General features: G+C 36.1%; 1 protein-coding gene across 1 annotated transcript; it reads right to left on the bottom strand.

Annotated features, from left to right (window-relative positions):
* Positions 1-1380: 1380 nt before the first annotated feature.
* Positions 1381-16940, bottom strand: LOC128242977 (nose resistant to fluoxetine protein 6-like). Its single transcript, XM_052960436.1, has 15 exons — positions 16476-16940; positions 15828-16006; positions 13282-13369; positions 12530-12623; positions 11486-11748; positions 11173-11340; positions 10867-10963; positions 10533-10631; positions 8978-9140; positions 8679-8758; positions 7923-8045; positions 2734-2857; positions 2197-2383; positions 1871-2013; positions 1381-1627 (listed from the first exon to the last, which is right to left on the bottom strand). The coding sequence occupies exons 1-15, from the start codon at positions 16903-16905 to the stop codon at positions 1508-1510; spliced, it is 2358 nt and encodes a 785-aa protein (XP_052816396.1). The 5' UTR covers positions 16906-16940; the 3' UTR covers positions 1381-1507.
* Between the last annotated feature and the right edge of the window lie 3708 nt (positions 16941-20648).

Here is a 20648-nt window from a genome sequence, read left to right as displayed (position 1 = left end):
TGGCAACCGGGTGGGCATGCATGCGGGCTCCGGTGTGATGTCCGTTCATTAACTTAAAAAGTCTTTGTCTATTCATGGCAAATTTGATAACCAGTCATATTCCTTGAGTCTCTCGAGAGTTCATTCCCTTTTATTATAGAAAATCGAAATTGTCGGATCAATAACGTTATAATCGGGGATCGAATCATTTCAAATTTTGATCAGAATGTGTATGTACATTATAGACAAAAACAATCGATAGACGTCTATATCGCTTTGGTCAATTAAGTGTTATCGCCCTTGAGGTATAGAAAAAAACCCGGTCCTGTCCGATCAATACGTTTAGACACCTTTGTTCAATCATCACCATTTTTTCTTCAATATTTATAGGCATCATAATTTTGGTTTTCGTTACCAAACGTCATTCCTTAAGTCATTTAAGATTAATCGTCCTGCAATCTCAGATTGGTCTTGACGGTGTATATTTTTTGTATACTTCGTCCAACCATCACAAACATGGTTCGAAATTTGTGAGGCCATACTATCTTGGACATGTTCGTGTACTTACAATATCGCTTAAGTTACTTTTAGATATGGAACTTTCCTTAAATCGGTCTTGTCCGATTAATTTGTTGAGATGCCTTTGTCCAATCATCACCAAATTGGAAAAAGAAAAAAATATTAGAAGAAAAAATAAAGCTTATATTTTATACTTAAATCATTGTTAGATATTGGGACAAGTGAGGGGTCAGGGTTTAAGCAACAAAAACTAGTTACAGATTCCGATACACTCGTGTTCCAGTAAACAAGTGTTTTATTGACCGTATCAAGGCGGTATCCTATCATCTTTTGGTTGTATTTGTGTATGGGTTTTTATAGTGTCGCAAGTACATCTTAGCAGGGTATATTTTTCAATTATTGACTAATGGGGTCGTCAATGCAGTTTTTATTGTATTTTTGTAATTGTATTGAGAATAACTAAGTGTTAACCCTCCGGTAAGTGCCGATGATTTAAAGACCGTTCCAATGCGATTACACTATCATTTATTGATTTAGCTACTTTGATGTTTGTGTGTCCGTACGTGTGTGGCTCTCGTTCGGTGTCAGTGTGACTCTGTACTTATAAACAGGGTTTATATTTGGCATATTGTCTACTGGACTTAACTCTGTATTTTTTCATTGTATAGCTGAACCCATCGTGACGTCATAGGATCTAAGCTTCTGGTGCTCTTTGATGAAGTTGGCCAGTGCACAGAGCAAGTTGTAGATTTGCTCGCACATAATTATCCTGATGCACGCGAAAAACATCAACTCATTTTCAAATGTATTCATTATCAGTGATGAAACAACAAAATGATTTAAAATTTGTGCTTTAAAGACAGATATAAATAAGAATAAAAAAACGGTAAACATACATTTATTCTGTAGTTTTCAATGGATTAAAATTAAAATCAAAGCAATGTCAGATAAAAAAAATCTTAAAAATCTGTGTCCAACCGATAGCAGTGGTCATGTATCCGACTTCCACCTATTTTCTGCCTTTTCCGAGGACGGCTTTCTCCAACCCCATCATTGGCGCCTCGAACACGAGAGACACAATGAAACTCAAACCGTAGGTCAAAGTCATGTGACCAAGAAACAGGTAGATCTGAAAAAATAAAGCTAGCTCACTAACAGATTGTTACAATCATTTTAAAACAGATGTGTCCTATATTGTGACCCGTGACAGAACCTATTGTTTATATGTTTATGTATAATATTTCAGTAGATAAAACAAAAGCATCAATTGCATCGGTAAACCAATATCGAAAATTGTATGTCAAACGTTTATTAGTAACAAGTATATATACTAATATTTATATTATTCATTATTGCTTTTTATTGGTAGTACCAGTTCAAACTGTGTGAAGTATGTGAGCTGTCGTCTGCTTGTGTGGAAGGTAATCATAACGAGAGGGTGTATAAGATATGCACAGTAGGTCAGGCGACTCAATGGAATGAATCCCGGCCACGAAAGCAGCTCATTTATCCAACCTGAATTGCAGGAATGCATCAAAATACATCCTAACATCTGTCTCATCGTTAATATGTGATGATAAATGATATTCTTAAAAAAATCCGTATGATACAAAAGCATAATTGATGCTTTAATGTGAACATCGATTTATCTATTTCATCAATAATATCGTAAATTATTAATATTTTGTATTCTCAAACCTCCGTGGCCGGTGCAGCATGCGATTATCAGATAGGCAAGAGCCACGCCCCAGGCGGTGCGAGACAGGGCGGTGTAGGCCGACGACTCCCCCAAACTGAATATGTGGTTACCGTCTCGTGAGTATGGTCCATATACCACCAGGCAGAACGTGGCAAAGCTCAAGAACCACAGCAACAGGTTGAGCGACTGTGGAATAATATATATGTTCTATGAATACTATAACGGCTTCTTATCCTCCACTTTTCTACAGTGAACATTATAGCAAATCATAGTATTCTAGGTTTATCTCAATCGTTTGCAATATCGATGTTTATATGAAAAGGCTCGAAATAAAACAGTGATATATTGAAATAACCATAAGAATGTCCAACAAAAGTGATACAGTCAGCTAAAATGTGGATTTGCTAGTATGCAAAAATATGAAAAAATATATGTGTATCATTTGAAAACGTTTTTATTCTAAAAACTTAATTCATGTTTTTATTTGTATACATTAACATTGATGAGACCATAGGAAAAAATATCTAGCTTCATACCTTTGGGATTTTTAGTTTTCTATTTGTTTTATAGAGCAGGTAGCCTGCAAATAGCCCCACTATGTAAGGTCCAAGCCGGGTCAGACTAGGGGCATATAGATTCTTCATAAAGTTTCCATCTTTCCTGTAACATTATACGGCAATGAATTAATTCCTCCCGCTATTTATAGTTCACCTTGTAAGGCCAGCCAGCCAACACAGGCGGTCAGTTTATCTCTAGCAGTCAGAGCTGTACCATCCTCACCAATATCATATGTATCAATAATAAATAGTTAGAACACATGCAGTCGTTCTTCATAACATAACATGGTGTAAGAAAAGAACTCATCGCTCATATAGTATTAAATGTGGATTATTTTAACTTTGGATCGTTAATTAGTAGATTAAGCATCTAATAAACTGTTCACTGTGAGAATGGAGTTAAGTGGTGTTCCAACACCGTGCATGGATTGGAATAGCTCAAATCTTCCGGAAGCTTTGAAGAAGTTCACAGAGCACTGTGAGCTTATTTTTAAGGGTCCACTTAAAGGGAAGGATGAGGATGTACACATCACCTATTTGCAACTTTGGATGGGTGAAAAGGGTCAGGACCTGTACAAAACACTAGAACTGTCAGCGTCCGACAGAGAACATTTGTCAGAAATTTGTGAAGCGATTACAAAACACCTACAGCCGACGATCAACCCCGTTTTTGCACGATATCGTTTCAACAATATGACACAGGGAGAACTTTCTTTCGAGGAATTCTTGACCAAATTGAAAGTAATGGTGAAGGATTGCAATTATAAGGACAGTGAAGACATGATCAGGGATAGGATTGTGTTTGGAATAGTATCACAAAAAATCCGAGAAAAACTCATTAATATGGGAGAAAATTTGACCTTGAGCAAGGCTATTCAAATATGTCAAAGCTTGGAATATGCTCAAGCGCAACTGCGCGAAATGCAGGCACCATCGCAAGGAGCAGCCGTTAATGTGGTTCGTTCAAGAAGGGTTACTGGTCATAACACCTCAGGCCAGCCTGGTCACATTTCCTCAGGCCAGTGGGAGCAGAGAAGACAACAGCGCGTCACTTTGGGAGAAGACGTTACCCAGACTTGCCAAAATTGTGGGCGGAAACACCAACAACAACACCAGTGTCCCGCAAAGGGAAAACAATGTCACAAATGTCAGAAATGGTACCATTTTGCATCAGTGTGTAGAAGTATAAATGAAGTTATTGACAATGACAATTCTTGTACTCATGATTTCAAGGATTTAGTGATTGACAATGTGGAGTCCACTGTAAGGAATGGGCAGGTGTTTGCAAAGATCAAGGTAGGTCCTTCCAATTTGTCCGTACAGTTCAAGATTGATACTGGTAGCCAAGTGAATATATTGCCATACAAAACCTTTAGAGACATAGGCATAAAGTCAGTTCTAGAAGCTTCACATTCAAAGCTTTCAGCCTATGACGGAAGCACGTTAAATGAAAGGGATGCATTACTTTAAGGTGTAATCATCCTGGATCTGGCCAAACAAATGATGTTTACTTTCATGTAGTTGACACACATTCAAGTCCTTTGCTAAGTCTCCAATCATCCCTTGACTTTGAACTCATAAATCTCACATACACAGTTATGTCAGATTCCCAGGTCAACCCCCTCACTAAGGACATTGTATTAAAGGGATACAAGGAAGTGTTTGATGGCATTGGTCTGCTAGCCGGTGAATGTAAGATTCACATTGATCCCACTGTCCAGCCTGTGGTGCATCCCCCAAGAAAGGTCCCTATAGCATTACAAGAAAAGGTCAAGGATGAGTTACTCCGCATGGAGTCATTAGGTGTCATCGAAAAGGTCAATGAACCCACTGACTGGGTTAGTTCAATGGTCGTTGCCGAAAAAGCCAATGGCAAAATTCGTATATGTCTGGATCCGCGTGACTTGAATAAGGCCATTCAACGTCCACATTACCCTTTAAGAACTCTGGATGATATATTGCCTCAGCTTTCAGGCGCAAAGTACTTCACAAAGCTTGATGCTAGGAGCGGTTATTGGGCATTGAAACTTGAGAGAGAGTCATCGTTCCTTACATGTTTTAACACCTTATATGGAAGGTACCGATATGTCCGAGTTCCCTTTGGTCTGAAGTCAAGCGGTGATCTTTTTGTGCAAAAGATTGATGCTTGTCTCGAAAGTCTAAGTGGCGTAGCTGTCATCGTGGATGACATACTAGTGTATGGGTCATCTAGAGAGGAACATGACTCCAATCTTAGAGCCGTCTTAAAGAGGTCTCATGATGAAGGAATTCGTTTTAACGAACCAAACTCGAGGTCGGGGTATCAGAAGTAGACTACTTTGGTCACCTTCTCACATCAGATGGTTTGAAAAAATCAACTTCAAAGACAGAGGCTATACAGAAAATGAAGCCACCCAAAAATAAATCAGAACTTGAAACCATATTAGGTATGGTAAACTATCTGTCTAGATTTGCCCCAAACTTGGCAGATGTAACAGCCCCTCTGAGACAATTACTGTCTAAAGAAGTTGAATTCTGTTGGGAAACTGCACAAAGTGATGCATTTGACAAAATGAAACAAATCATCACATACCCGAATCAGGTTTTATCCTATTATGACAAAAGCAAGCCATTAACATTGCAAGTTGATGCCTCCAAGTTTGGTCTCGGAGCAACAATAATGCAAGACGGGAAGCCACTTGCATATGCATCAAAAATCACTCACACAAACTGAGGTCAATTACGCACAAATTGAGACGGAAATGTTTGCTATTTTGTTCGGCTGCAAGCGGTTCCACCATTTTGTTTATGGTCACAAAGTCAACGTGCAAACTGATCATTTGCCGTTAGTTTCTATTTTCAAAAAATCAATAAACACAGCTCCTGCACGATTGCAGCGTATGCTACTACAGCTACAGAAATATGATCTTGACATCAAACATTATCCATCCAAAGAAGTACCAGTTGCAGACACACTGAGCAGGAACTTTCTAAATGAAACGTTCCCTGAATTGTCACAAGGCATGGACATGCAGGTACACATGGTTATGTCTCATTTACCTGTATCTGACAGAAAATTGAATGAATTGAAGGACAAAACAAGTCAAGATGAGACTTTAGTATTGTTGAAACAGACTATACTTCAAGGTTGGCCAACCTCTAGAAAAATGTGTCCGTCCCAGATATTGCCCTTCTGGAATTTCCGTGATGAGTTAACTTCTATTGATGGGTTAGTCATGAAAGGAAATAAAATAATCATCCCCAAATCAATGCAGTCTCAGATGCTTGAACTCATTCACACAGGTCACATGGGAGTTGAGAAATGTCTCAGAAGGGCCCGGGATGTTATGTTTTGGCCAGGAATATCGGCTGATATTACAAATCTCGTGTTAAAATGCAACACATGTTTAAAACACAGAAACTCAAACCCAAAAGAGCCATTAATTCCCCTTGAGATTCCTGATTATCCATGGCAAATTATAGGCACTGATCTATTCACCTGGGAAAACAGGAACTATCTTCTGATAGTGGATTACTATAGCAGGTATTTTGAGGTCAAGGAATTGCCCAATATGAAAAGCACCACGGTCATAAACAGAATGAAAGGCATAATGGCCAGATGGGGAATTAGTGAAAAGGTTATATCTGATGGTGGTCCCTGTTATATCTCTCAGGAGTTCGCTGATTTTGCAAAAGAATGGGATTTCAATCACCAGACAATTAGTCCCTATCACAGTCAATCAAACGGTCTAGCTGAGAAATATGTGTCAGTTTGTAAGAAACTCCTTACAAAGGCTAAGGACGCTGGGCGTGATCCTTTTATTGGCATATTAGAATTCCGGACCACCCCTCTTGAGTCAGGGTATTCCCCTGCACAGTTAAACATGGGCAGACAATTGCGCTCTATCCTCCCAACATCTAAGGAAAATCTGATGCCCAAGGTGATATCTCCTTATTTAGTCAGGCAGGGTATTCAAGATAGCAAACAGAATGGGAAGAAATAATATGACAGACAAGCAAGGTCACTAGAGCCCTTAACATATGGAGAAAATACAATGATCCAACAATTAAATAAAACTTGGAGACCAGCCACTGTAGTTGACAAGTTAAATGAAAGATCATACACTGTTCAGTGCCCAGATGGGTCTATGTACACACGAAATAGGCGGGATCTATTAAAGACCAATGAGCCCTGCCATGGTCAATTTGCAGAGCCAGAAATACAGGAAATGCCTTTAGGTCAAACACCTACCCAGTCTGACATCAAAGATTCGGAAAGCACTCTAATTGGCAGTACTTCCTCTCCATGTATCAATCACAATCTGTACGTGACCAGGTCAGGAAGGGCCGTAAAACCAAAAGTAATTGAATCCATGTGATGTTCATTTCGCTTGTAAGCTGATTGAATCACTTATCTAAATTAGTTGTTTGATGTTTAATTTAGTCTGACAACCTTTAATAAATTTCCGATGAAATTCAAATCCTGCTATTATAACACTAACATTGAATAACTCTTTCTCTTTTCCTCTATAAATAAATATAAATAATTTGATATCAAATCACATATATATTTATTGATAATATCTTTTGTTTGTAAAGAAGGGAGATGTAACATTATACGGCAATGAATTAATTCCTCCCGCTATTTATAGTTCACCTTGTATTATAAGGCCAGCCAGCCAACACAGGCGGTCAGTTTATCTCTAGCAGTCAGAGCTGTACCATCCTCACCAATATCATATGTATCAATAATAAATGGTTAGAACACATGCAGTCGTTCTTCATAACATACCATTCCTACACCAAACAATGCGCATTATTAGAAAATAATTGTGCTAATTTTAAGCCTATACAGTCCTCACTATGATACAAATTCCATATTGAACACGGTGTTTATAAACCTTTAGTTATTGACTTAAATTTTGAATGTACATATTACAACGCTGTATTTCGGGCAATACGATAATTTTTATTAACATAATAACATATATCTATTTACAAATTATCACTGTAAATTTGATATTTGTTTCGATCACATTAAAACAAATCTTCATCAACGTGTTAACAGCTAGCTTTTAATATTTTTACTATTTACAAATAATAATCATCGAACATGCTGAACAGCAACAATTGTTAATATCATAATTTCAGTATTTAAAAGTACAGTGCTGCCACTTATCCATACTAACGGTTGCGGTGCGTCCGGCAGCATGCTCTGCACAGGATACTCATGTTGGTACGCGATAACCCATCGAGCAGCTAACGAGGCCGAGAGAAACACAAGACACGATACTGCCCCGGCAAACACATTACTAGGGAAAATTGAGGACAAATGGTATGTATCATTTAGAAGGCATTTTCATACTTTTTTACAAACACATTAAATAAATGACAAAAAGGAACACTAAGGATGTGCTTTTTTAAATTTGTAATTGTGTTGTTTTTTTATTTCTTATCTGCTGAAATCAAGAAAGAATAGTCCTTTTTGAAATCTTTTGCGCCAAAAGGCTTATTTGTCATATTTTGTTCGTAAACATTGTAACAGTTTGTTACTATACCCGTAGAATCTTTTTAAATGGTACCAACAAAACAGGGATTCGCAAGAAAAGAAAATTCATTGGATCATACATCGGATACCATTATATAAATATTTTGTTCGAAATTTTACATTCCTAAACATACCGATTCACCCCTAAAAAGGCAGATCGTGTATTTACTTATCGACACAATGTCGTTCCTTCTGGTAGGTTAGTTGTAAAATTTGAATCTGACGCCTATTACCGAATCAAATGGTTATGGTTGAATATAGTGTACTGTATTTAGAGCTATCAAAAACACACGAATACCGGGAGTCTCCTTAGCCAGAATATAAAGCTATTGAATCACCACAATAAATAGTTGAATACTATTATAGGCTTGTTTAGTAACTATGTTTATGTACTTACTAAAAGAGCGGAAGCAGAATGAGTGGGCTGATGATGTAGAACTGCATGTCGTTAGCCAGGTACCAGCTCCATCCCATACACTGTAATAACACAGTCATGATATTAATTGCAACAGTTGAAACAGTCGAATAGGTCGACAACATACATACAAACGATTTCTACTGATGTGTCCAACAAAGGGAGCGGTACTTATTTGCATTAAAATATTGTGTTAAAATAGTTCCTTTATTGTCGACACTTTATACCTATGCTTTGCGTTAAAGGGGTATATAAAAATAATTCATAATGTTTTCCACGACCCAGTGGTCCAGTTCCACGTAGTTGTTGATATATAGCAGATTGGTCCACCAGTTTTTGCGACATTCCCCCATTATGTCATTGGTAAGGCGTAGCGGGCCCATTATCAAATATGGAGATAGCACCGTTCCAAACATCAAAACCAGCATATAGGGCGGGGTCAGTCTGAAGTTTAGATTGGAATTGGTAAAAAGCACAACAACAGATCTGCTCGTACATTTTGTTTTACCCGAAAAGTATAAAATATTGATGTCTTGATTTAAATATGCTTAATGTTTAACCATAAAAATGTTTTTTCTCGCCGATTTAGTATGCGTATATAATACAAGAATTTATAAAAGAAAGAAGTTTCTTTACAAAGTAATAATATTTCGTTTGTGCGGAAACGTATTTTGCTATACTGAAATAGAATTTTGTTTAAGCCGTGCATGGACAGCATTCATATTTTACTTATCTTTTTTCATTCCAAACAGTTTATCCTAGACAATTATTGTCCGTTTTGTTTCAGGCAATAATATGCTTTTAATATGGTAATTTATGGAAGCTTTCATTACGAGAATGGCAAAAATGAATTATTTAAAGTCAGCAAGTAACGAGTAGATTGTTTCAGAATATTGTGAAAGAGCCTTTTAATATGTCAATATACAGAATTATCTACAATTCTTGACATGGCTTGTTTTCGGTAAACATTGGTAGAAATTCATAACCACGATATTGGTCGAATGACTACCAAAAGGCGATTTGCTGCTAAGCATGGTATTGTTGAATAACTTATATTGATTACATATATCGGGGAACGAAAACTAAAACGAAACCTTCACTCATAGAGGCTGATGTGTACATGAACTGCATAATTTCACACTATTGTCTTTGATCCCTGTTTCACTCACATTGAGCGTTTGCCGCATATAAATTGGTCCTCCTCGAAAACTATACATACTAATGCATTAATACATATAATTACCACCGATATCATTGGCTTTAAATGCCAGTTCAAACATATACATATTTCACATTTCCTCTAATATAGCTTTTAATTATGTACAATTGTTTTCATTTTTTTTAACTTAATGTTATATTTGTTTGATAGAAATGATAAATCGTAATATGAAAAAACAGGTACCTTAAAATGGAATTTTCCATTGTATTGTGTTTATTTTCGTTATTACCCTTATGACGAAGTAGTGTACATAGAAAACGAAAGTTAATGTGTCCTTTCTGTGTATGTCATTCATTGGCCTCCTTATCACACTCGAAAGGTAAATGAAACGTCAATTATTGTTTTTGTTGTAGATTTATATTTACGGATTATTAGAATAAACGGCTACAGAGAATCGGTTAAATATTGCAGTAGGTATAGAGAACAAATGTAAAACGGGATGACACGAACGCATCAAGTAAACTTTTTGCTAAATAGAATAGAAACAGTTTTTAGAAAATAGCGTCTTTAATGGTTCGAAATCTTTTGACAGGTTAAGCCGCGATCATCGTTTAAGTGTATAGCGTCGAAAACGTCATTTTACAACATAGTTATTCATGAAGACGTAAATTGATTACCTCCAAAACCTATGGAAATAGAACATGAGCCAATTGAGACGCTTTGCGCCGCCCACTTTCTTCAGTTCTCGCAAGGTCAGGTATGCCACAAGGACGCCACTGCAAGTTCAAGTTTTAAATTTTCAGTATAGTAAATACAGAACCGAGAAAAGTAGTTTATTTCTAAATACATGTTTGTTTCGTTATATAGTAGATTTTTTAGTATGTTACTTACTAAGTAATTATACATATGCAACCAATTATTCATCTTATTGGTTTTCTAAGTTTGTTTGTTATTTATTCAGCCAGAAGTCAGTCAGTTTTACATCTGACATCATACATCTGCGTGACCTACCTCAGGGTGAAGAAAGAGTCAACTGACACGGTTGCGTACATAATCGCACAGAAATAAACGTAAGATTCCTGTTCATAGGCAAACTGGAACAAATTTGCTGTAAAAAATAAAACACTGTATACTACAACAAACAAAAGCAAACAACAAATAATTTCAATACTCTGTTGATTAACGGTATGTGGCTTCTGTTATCTTTCACCGATTGTATTGCAAAGATAGAATTGATCAACACCTCTCTCTGGGCCTTAGTGCCATTGGTTCGTACAAATGAAACTTTGTCTTGTATCAAACATCAAACAGATTTACCATCAAGCCCTATGGCGAAAGCAAGAGTATGTCCAAGGATAACCCAGGCCATGCTCAAGAACCTGATACCGTTCAGGGCCCCTAGAGACCCCTCTCTCTGGTCAGTATTCAGGATCTTTACACCATTACTGTAGACGGAAAATGCAAGCAAGATCCTTTCCATCGTTCCTAGGAATAAAATTGAAATTATCAAGTGCGAGGTTGAAGGCATAAAACGCGATTCGGCTTTAATTTATGTAACAGGGGCATTTATCAAGTTAACATTTCAATAATTTGAGTTAAATTTAAAACAAACTATGAAAAAATATCTTACCATAGCTGTGTTGTTGTGAGACAGGTTCAATACTTGATTTGCCGATGTTGACATGCTTGTCAGCCTTCACTGTATAAACAGTAGGTAGGTCATTCTTTTGATCGTGAGGAACAAATGCGTTCTTTCCATTTGAAATACCCGTGTCAACCGTTGGCTTATGTGGTACTTTACATGCATTGTCCGTTTTTATTTTCATTTGGACAGCCAGGATATCGTAAAGTGTTCCTAACAATATGAAAGCACCTAAAACAGCAAGGAAGCACCTGAAACATATACGTTATTTTTCTTTGATGTACATATTTAAATGAAAAGCTACAGAATCAAGCTCAGTAGGCAAAAGCTTAAACAATATACCGTTTTATGGCACATGTTTGCATTTTGGCTGTTGTAAAAGGAATGGCATTACAATACTGTTTTCCTTATCCGCATACATTATTCAGACGAAGAAAGTCGACAATTGGGTTAAGACGGTTCTGAGAACTGGCCTCGGTTTCTCAATAATTATTTTACTGAGTAAATACCATTCTCAACTCAAAAACTATCGAAGCGGCTGTCTCAAATATTTTCTAACATAATGCTTACGAATGAAACTTTAAAAAATCAATATTGCATCTTATTATTGGTATTTATAAAATACAACAAGTTTAATCATGTGGTATGCTCAACCCATGTAGTGCCCTTCGAATAGTTATCGTTGGAATAGCGATTTAATGAAAAATGTCGATATTAAGTTTGAATAATGCTAATACCTTGAACACTTATTGTTTAAGGGGCCTTTCTTTGTTTTAAACGGCTGTAACTTAAGCATAAAATCAATAAAATCTGTCCGTCCGTCCGTCCGTCCATCCATCCATCCATCCATCCATCCATCCACCCACCCACCCAAACACCCACCCACCCATCTATCTATCTATCTATCCATCCATCCATCCATCCATCCATCCATCTATCATTTGTGACATATGTGACATTTAAAAAGAATCATTGCACTATTGTTTCAAGAATATATAGGAACATAATTGGAAATCGATTAATCATTCTTACAAGCATCCTATGGCATCCGATCCGAGCCGCAAAGGCTCATCACACACTGCTGTTATGTCTGCATTGGTAGTCCCATTGAACAATGTACTTTGTACTGTAATTGATTGAAGACAACAACCAAAGATAATACATCAAACAATGAAACCCATCGAAGGTTTTCTTTAAAGTATGATTTTTCACGCGATAACTGTTGTCAAGGCTGGGAAGTGCCATTGTCTTATTATACGTTTAAGGATTGCCTCACGTGGCAATAAAGAAAACAATTATACATGTACGAATGTTTCTGCAGGTTTATCTGATAAAATTGTGTTATAATTACTACAATGAAAACAGTTATTTCTAACCCTTTAATTATATACACTACTTGTTAAAATCAATTAAGCGACATACAATTTGATAAAACAAGGTCGTATTGATTCTGGTTGATTTTATGACGTATTTTTTACAAATTAAAAGTATGCCTAACATGACATGAGGTCGGAAGAGTGCATGCGACTTTCGAATTTCGCAATAAATAAAGGGCGGTACAAAATTAATGTACGGAGCAAATTAGATAAAAAGGCATACTACGGAATCGAGAGGATGTAATTTATTGAATCTGACTGTTTTATATATAAATATAAACAGTTGTTTGAATGCGTGCGTGCGTGCGTGCGTGCGTGCGTGCGTGCGTGCGTGCGTGCGTGCGTGCGATTTCAAACGTTTGAATAGTAATAATATAGTAATATCAGGTAATACAGTCAATAACCTACCGGCTTCAATTAGTTTGGTTAGATCGGCAACGTTGCATCTGCCTGACACGCACAAACCAACTCGAATCTTGCTCTCAGCCGCCGGATCCTGAAACCGTTTTGAACGGGAGTTGATAGTTCTGATATATGTTATTATGAACTTATTAATGTAGAAGATTAGTTTTTCTCAATCATAGTTCAGTGATGTTTTCAGCAGCAGATTTGTCCACGATTGTCGCGAACAATATAACGGAATATGGTACACCAATATCAATTACACAAACTAAATTATTTTATATACACATGTCCTTCTATGGACCGCAAGCGCCCGATATCGTTTGATATTAGACGTATAACCTTTGATATCGAAGGTAGTTCTTATTATTCTGAAAACTGTTGTCAAAATTGTATTGAAATCCTAACACCTTCTTCTCGCGTGCCTGTTAAGCATCTGTTTGCATTTAATATTCGTATTTAGTATGTTGATTTCATTTTGTTTTTATTTCGCCAAAGACCATCTACGTTTAAAACGTCTATGTTTTTTTAGAAAGCCTTCTGACAGAAAAATGTAAATCATTTTGTGTATCCGAAGCGTATGAATACAAAGTTTATCAACTTTATATTACACAACCAATTATGCACTCGTTATCTCCTGTACCAGAAGTCGTGCATCTATTGTCAGATAGATTTAATACCCTATCAATATCAAATTTTAATAGTTCACCAACCTCAAGACAAAATTATTAACTTAATGTAATTAAACGCGAATAACATACACTACCAACCACGAGTTTGTTGCATATTTCGCACAGCGCCGCAATTTTACCCTCCCTCTGATGTTATTTATAATCTAAATTTCACTATACGCCGCGATTAAAGCAAAAAGACCGTCATACTTATAATTTCTCCCATGCTCCACCGCGTCGGGTCATCGCTATACGCAGCGTTGCGCTAAGTGTTAATTTACGGTTATTAAGGTAGTTGTCCATTATCTGAAGGCTATTTTTTCCCGTCATAAATATCTAATTTCTAATGAACAGATACAAGTTTGACCCGTGTTTTTCAAATTTTGGTTCGTGTTCAAAACGTAACCCTATCACTGAACATTATCATTTGCAACTGTGAAGGTATTCGGACCCTATTGTCACCTTGTTCCTAAAAATCAAAATTTCATTGAACCTCCTTAAACTTGTGTGATTATGAATACATACTCAATCTACGAATTTAACAAACACTTAATATACCAGCGACATAAATTGGAATATTTGCATCCGTACTTGATGTTCTGAACGATAATGACCTTTCGTGACCTTTGTATGCGGAGTTTGGCAAGAAAGCAAAGCTCTGATTCTGCGCTGATTTTTTTTTTTATGTTTTACGAAGAATTTAAATGAAATATTTATGTGAAAAGCTACAGAAATAAGCTCAGTAGCTAAATGTTTAAACATAAACCCGGTTTAATGGCATTGGGTAAACGCCAAAGAAAGACATTATTTTCTAACATTATCATTTGAAAAATGCTTTATTTTGCATTTGATAACAAAAGAACACGCATTGAACAAATAATAAAAACAAATTAAAATTGACGCGGTTTTTACTACAGTACGGTTCGTCTGCAACAACTGTCAAAACAAACATGGCTGATGATTCTGAGTTTGGCGATTTCTTTCAAGGACAAATGTATGATCCATTATCGGATTCAGACAATGCTTATCTTTCTATGATATAATTAGGCGATATCTTCGCCTGCATTTAAATACATAGAATGATTGGAGACTGTCTTGCATTTTCGCGTGTCCAAACAAACGTCCTAATATTGACACGTCGAGAAGAAAGTTCTCTTGATTAAAATGAACATATAACAATCATATAAAATCATTATTACCTCCACATATTTTACAGAAACTACCAAATGATTAAAATAATCTTTGATTATTTATTTATTTTTGCAAATTACGTATGGACTATTTATTATGCGGAGAATAAAAAGAACGCCTAGCTAAAACACCAAGGGCGAGAAGTGTTCTGACCATTTACATTCGCTCTACACGTTTGGTTCCCCTTTGTTGTAATTAAAAAATTTTTATCAAACACTACAAGGTAGAAAAAAAAAAAATTAAATAAAATGGACAAAATGTTAGCGCGGTTTATGGATATGCAAAATGGCGGTGAGCGTTCATACTGCAACAACGCACAAAAAATATGAATCAATCCTTCATTTATCACCGTCGCAATCGAAATCAATTCTGCGAGCACGGTTCATTTAAAAAATATATATATTTGTAGTTTTGCAACATCTTGACCTGTTAAATATCTGCGTATTACGGTAAGCGGCATTGCCGCGACACACCACTTGCATTTTTTCGGAAGTCGTACGCGATAGCAACAGGTGAACGCGGCGTAAGCTCCCGCCCCGATTATCCGCGTTGACACAATCTACCTCGCGGTGGCAACGCAAGCAAACGCGTAGTTGGTAGTGCATATAAACGTTTATTTTTTTTAAAACAAATGTGTTTACAGTTGTGAATGGAAACTGAATACTATCAAATACATTTATGCTAACTTACAAACGACGCAACGCCAGTGGGAATGTCTAGACGGCAGTATTTGCCCGTAAATTGGTCCGTCGTCTCCGTGGCGTTATTGTAAACAGAGGTGTTAACGCCTTGACATTCATCAAATCCACCAGGGAACCAGATCCGACCCTGCATTATACCGCTGTCAGGCTTTCCAAATGCATCTAAGACTGAAAATAATTAGAATTATATATATACGACGCTAACATTAGTTTAAATCATCAGCTGATTGCAAGGTAGAAATCATAACTGGCAAAAGGACGAATCGCGAATGTGGTTGTCCAATGTAAAATATAACGTTTAAGTGTCAAAATAGAGCTATGCACAAAATTGATGAAATGCTTATAGTAAAAGAGTATTTTCATATTGAGTTCTTCAATTTACGATGTATTTGAAAGGTTTACACTATTTGCAAGTTTCCTCTGCTATCTTCAGGCATACAGAAGTGTGCAAAGAAAACATATTAATATATGAAAACAAAGGAATGAGTTGATGATAAATTAATTGATAATACTATATCGTCTGTAATGTCATTTACGTTGTGTTATTATCCCTTTTTATCTTATTTCTCTTCGTATTGCTTAGCATTCTCTGACATATTTTACCATTGGTCATTTGCTCATGTAAGGATGTTCTTACCTGTCAACGCCCAGGCCTCTCTTCCCATCAGTCCATGCAGAAGCAGCAACAAGTCGTTACTACAGCCTGGAGACACACCCAAGCTCTGCAGCGCCAAGGACGAAGCCTTGGAAGTAAGCGCCGCTAGGTCCACCGGTGCATTGTCAGCGTGTGCTCTCCCCGGAAATAATAATCCAGAAACTGTTTGAATAATTGGACCAAGTGTATTGGGTCCATTCCCGTTGTTGAAAAGAGACTGTAAGTCAATATTTGGAGAATCAGGATAGCTTGAATTTTTAATAGCTAAACCAAAGTTCTTCAATAAATCAGAAATAATAGTTTGGAATCCATTTTGAGCAGTGTTGTTTTGGTCTGCATGTATTCTTGAACAAAAGGTACAAAGCGCTAGTAAAATAAAATATGTAAGTCTCATTTTTATACCACGATTCATAACTTTTCTATATCTTATTAAGTTCTTTATCTTTACCCGTTTGTGGATTGTGTTCGTTATGGTTTGGTATGTAGGCTATCTTTATAAAGGATCCAATGTCCTCAATAATGACTGAATACCAGGGTTGGTAGACGTTTCCAAATATGGACAAATTCTGCGGTACTGTCAGATGATTGCATTTGTTGTGGTTTTGCGCCAATCATAATTATTCTCATCACTATTCTAGTATCCTTAACATGCGATAAAAGGTAACTTTTACTAAAGTATTTAGTTATTCAAACGAACATTGGATATTGGGTTATTTTAACTTAAGTGCCTAATGATTAAAACAGTATAAAGGAACAACCGAGAGCCAAGACAAGGTTAAGAATCATTGACATGTTCTCTCCAGGGTCTGTATTTGTAAAACAATCATAAACTCATCCTTAATTTCTTATACCTGTAGTTACGCAAGAGATAGAATATAAGCTATTTTCATCAACTCATAATAATTTACCAATTAATTATTTGATACAGTCTAGTTTGCTAAGCATCACAGAATTTTGTTATATCAATTATCGTATCAAGGGTCTAACGAAATACTACAGTGCATCTTCTTCTGGTGAAGATAATAACACTGAAAATTTTCAAGGCGTACTTTATATTTTTGTTTTGGTGCACTTAAACGTTTGCTATCTTGGTGAAGACAACAGCCTGACTTTTGTGTTTGATTATGCTTCAATCAGAACACGGTCACTTCAAACTGAACTGATACTCCTACCCAAAATTTCAATGAGAAGAACATTCCTTGGCCTCAGGGCTCATTCTAATTCTAATTCAAACAACTATGACACTTGATAATTATTTTTTAGGTTTCAGATTCGCGTTTATTTTTGATACGCTAGATTTTATAACCCTACGCAAAGTTTTGAAATCACATGTTAGATACGAAATTCAAAAGTTCGAAATCTAGATGAATAAGAATGACTAAATATTTGTTTAGGTTTTAAACGGAATACGTTTAGTACGTGTCATGCTGATAACAGTTCAAACCAGCCCGGTATTTTCAATCAGACATCTTGATCTAAACTAGCATGTGTGTGAAGCACAGCAGCATTATAAGGCAGCAACCTGTTACGCTGCTTGCAGCATGGTTGCTACCTTTTTAGTATATATTTACTATAAACTACTTAAAATACTCACTGTATGCGTTTCAACTATTTATATGAATAAAAATAGGGGTGAAAAGAAATGAGATTTTTACTGTTTCAGCTTTTTCGGAAATTTTTTAATCACGGCAGGTTGTTTTTCAACCAATGCAATCATTTTCTTGTGAAAGGCCAAAAGTTCTTCGTACAGGGGCAATGGGACAATACCAACTGAAGTAATCTTTATTCGCATCTAATTGTACAGTGTCTGGCATATTTTAACTATGATTAATATGTATGATAAATGTATAAAATCTCATGAGCACGAACTGATTAGAGGGTTCGTTTAAGGGGACCATAACGAAAAGTGCAGGGGTGAACTATGCCATAGGCCCTACAATATCAGCTAATGAGATCGCTGGAGCTTTTGTCATGAATACTCGAAAATATAACCCGAAAACTCGACTGAGACGACGTTATCGAAAAGAGTAATGTTGAACAAGCATCGCTTTATGCGCTCTTAAAGCTCATGTTCTAGGCATTGACACGTTCGCTTTAAACAGTCATGGTTATTGTCGCTATACTTGGCAATTAGAATAACTTCAACCGGCATTTGTTTTTGAAAAACTCTGGTCTTAGCACATTGAGCACATGGACATTCCTTTATGCATCGCTAAGCACACACCATGCAAAAACCATAACAGTGGAAAATTAAACATAATGTCGGTTAAAAACATTTAAATCATTAGTAAATTATGTTTTTTAAGTTCTCTTTAATTTAAAGAGTTGAAATTTGGTAAAAACTACCAAAAGAGAGGGAAGAAAACGCATTGAAATATATATATATATATAACTGAATTCCATGCGTATGCAGAGATCTATTCAGCGTTTCAGTGGAGAACACAGGAGATTGATTAACAACGGTAGGCAGACAACAGGTTTGAAGCCTTGGCGCGGATTTAAAATTGAGGATGTGTATCAACGAAGGGTACACAGGGGCGACATTTAGGGTGGAATAAGCGGTATGGAGAGTAAACATTGCTTAATTGGAGCGGAACAGATGGGTTTTCTATAGATGCCCAGTTAAGGGAATGTTTGGCATGATAATCCCCTGCTGTGCATCTCCTGGTTATTGCGCTTGTGTCACAGTAGGGACAATTTCCTATGTATTTGTTTACTGGCTAAGGGTGGTTTAGGGTTGACTTTTTTCAAGTAGATTACCTCATTGTCTCACTTATACATATAAACAATGCCCAAAGCTAATGTTTTAGTTAATTCAACAGATTGGAAATAATTTAGAAACAAATAAGAGTGAAAAGTGTTGTTGTTGAGTATCCAAACTGTTTACCTTTTGTTCAATATTTATGCGAACAGATACAGAAACAAGCTCAGTAGCAAATTTTTTAAACATAAATCCGGTTTAATGGCACTGGGTAAACGTCAAAGACTGGGTCATGTGAAAACAAGTCAAACACCGTTTATTCACTCATACCATAAACATGGCAAATGAGGTCAGTTACAAAACATATATTCATGGCGTCAGCTATATTGTTAAATTCAAACTACATTCATATGGTATCCAATACGGGTATCGGATAATAATTCACATGAAATCAGAAAACATGACTGACAAATCACAATTAATAAGATTATATCAATAGTATAAGTATTAACTTTGAATCGCTTGTACATAGTGAAGAGTCTCTAATAGTTGTATGGCTAGTTTGGAGTCATATATTCAACATCTCAATATGAAATAAACATACAGTTGATTTCAATTATGATAAATAGTAACTGTTTTGATTGTTGTTGATTTTCCCTCTTTCTTTCTTTTTATTTTTCATTTTTGGGGAGGGGATGGATTTGTTTACTTACAGAACATAGTAATCCAATTGTTATTTGCAATTATAGTGTCCAAAATAACATAATAATCTTTGGAAATCCTTAGAACATGCAGAGATCTGCCTCGTTAAAAATGAAATTTCAATACACTTAAAATATAAGTTTATATACATAAACGTGGAATCAATAAGGAATCAACTTATGAAATCTAATTTGACTTCAGTTATTTCGATCGATTTAACTTTGTCTGAAACTAATCAGCAAGCAAAATTTATCAAAATGCACTAGTTCATAACCGTAAAACAGCCGAAAATAACGCCGAATCCTTCATATATGTTGCTGCTAGCAGCTTGCTGTTATGCTGCGGTCTTGCTAACATCACGCACATTTAAACAGATTTAAAATGAAACACGCAATAGCTTCACGGTCTAAATGAATGATCACACAAACTATTTACAAATCATGCAACGTTGTAATGAAATAACTTATAAATATTTGGCATACATCTATTTTCATAGAAAACCGTGACACTGGACTTATATTGGTAAAGTTTTTATATACGTGTTTATTTGTGTTCAACTGGTTACTTTAAACAGTAAATATTTTACATAGGTTGTGGAGAAAGTAATGATAACTTTAACGAAGTCATTCTGGGCTGGTATTCAATGGTATTCACTAGACATACGAACAAGGCCCATTTGGTGAGATCTACGCTGACATTGTAAATAATATTAGGTTTGTAGGAAAATAGTGAACATACAGAATGTATACATG

Source organism: Mya arenaria, chromosome 8 (assembly GCF_026914265.1).
Source record: "Mya arenaria isolate MELC-2E11 chromosome 8, ASM2691426v1".
NCBI lineage: Eukaryota > Metazoa > Mollusca > Bivalvia > Myida > Myidae > Mya > Mya arenaria.
This window is presented reverse-complemented; position numbering and strand designations above follow the sequence as displayed.

What these genes read in the sequence shown, in the direction of transcription:
- LOC128242977 (XM_052960436.1), bottom strand. Translation starts at nt 16,905, where the DNA reads ATGAATCGTGGTATAAAAATGAGACTTACATATTTTATTTTACTAGCG. An exon ending in CCACTGGCGTTGCGTCGTTT is followed by an intron (nt 13,370 to 15,827) that starts GTAAGTTAGCAT and finishes AAACGGTTTCAG; the next exon opens with GATCCGGCGGCTGAGAGCAA. An exon ending in TCGGATGCCATAGGATGCTT is followed by an intron (nt 11,749 to 12,529) that starts GTAAGAATGATT and finishes TATATGTTTCAG; the next exon opens with GTGCTTCCTTGCTGTTTTAG.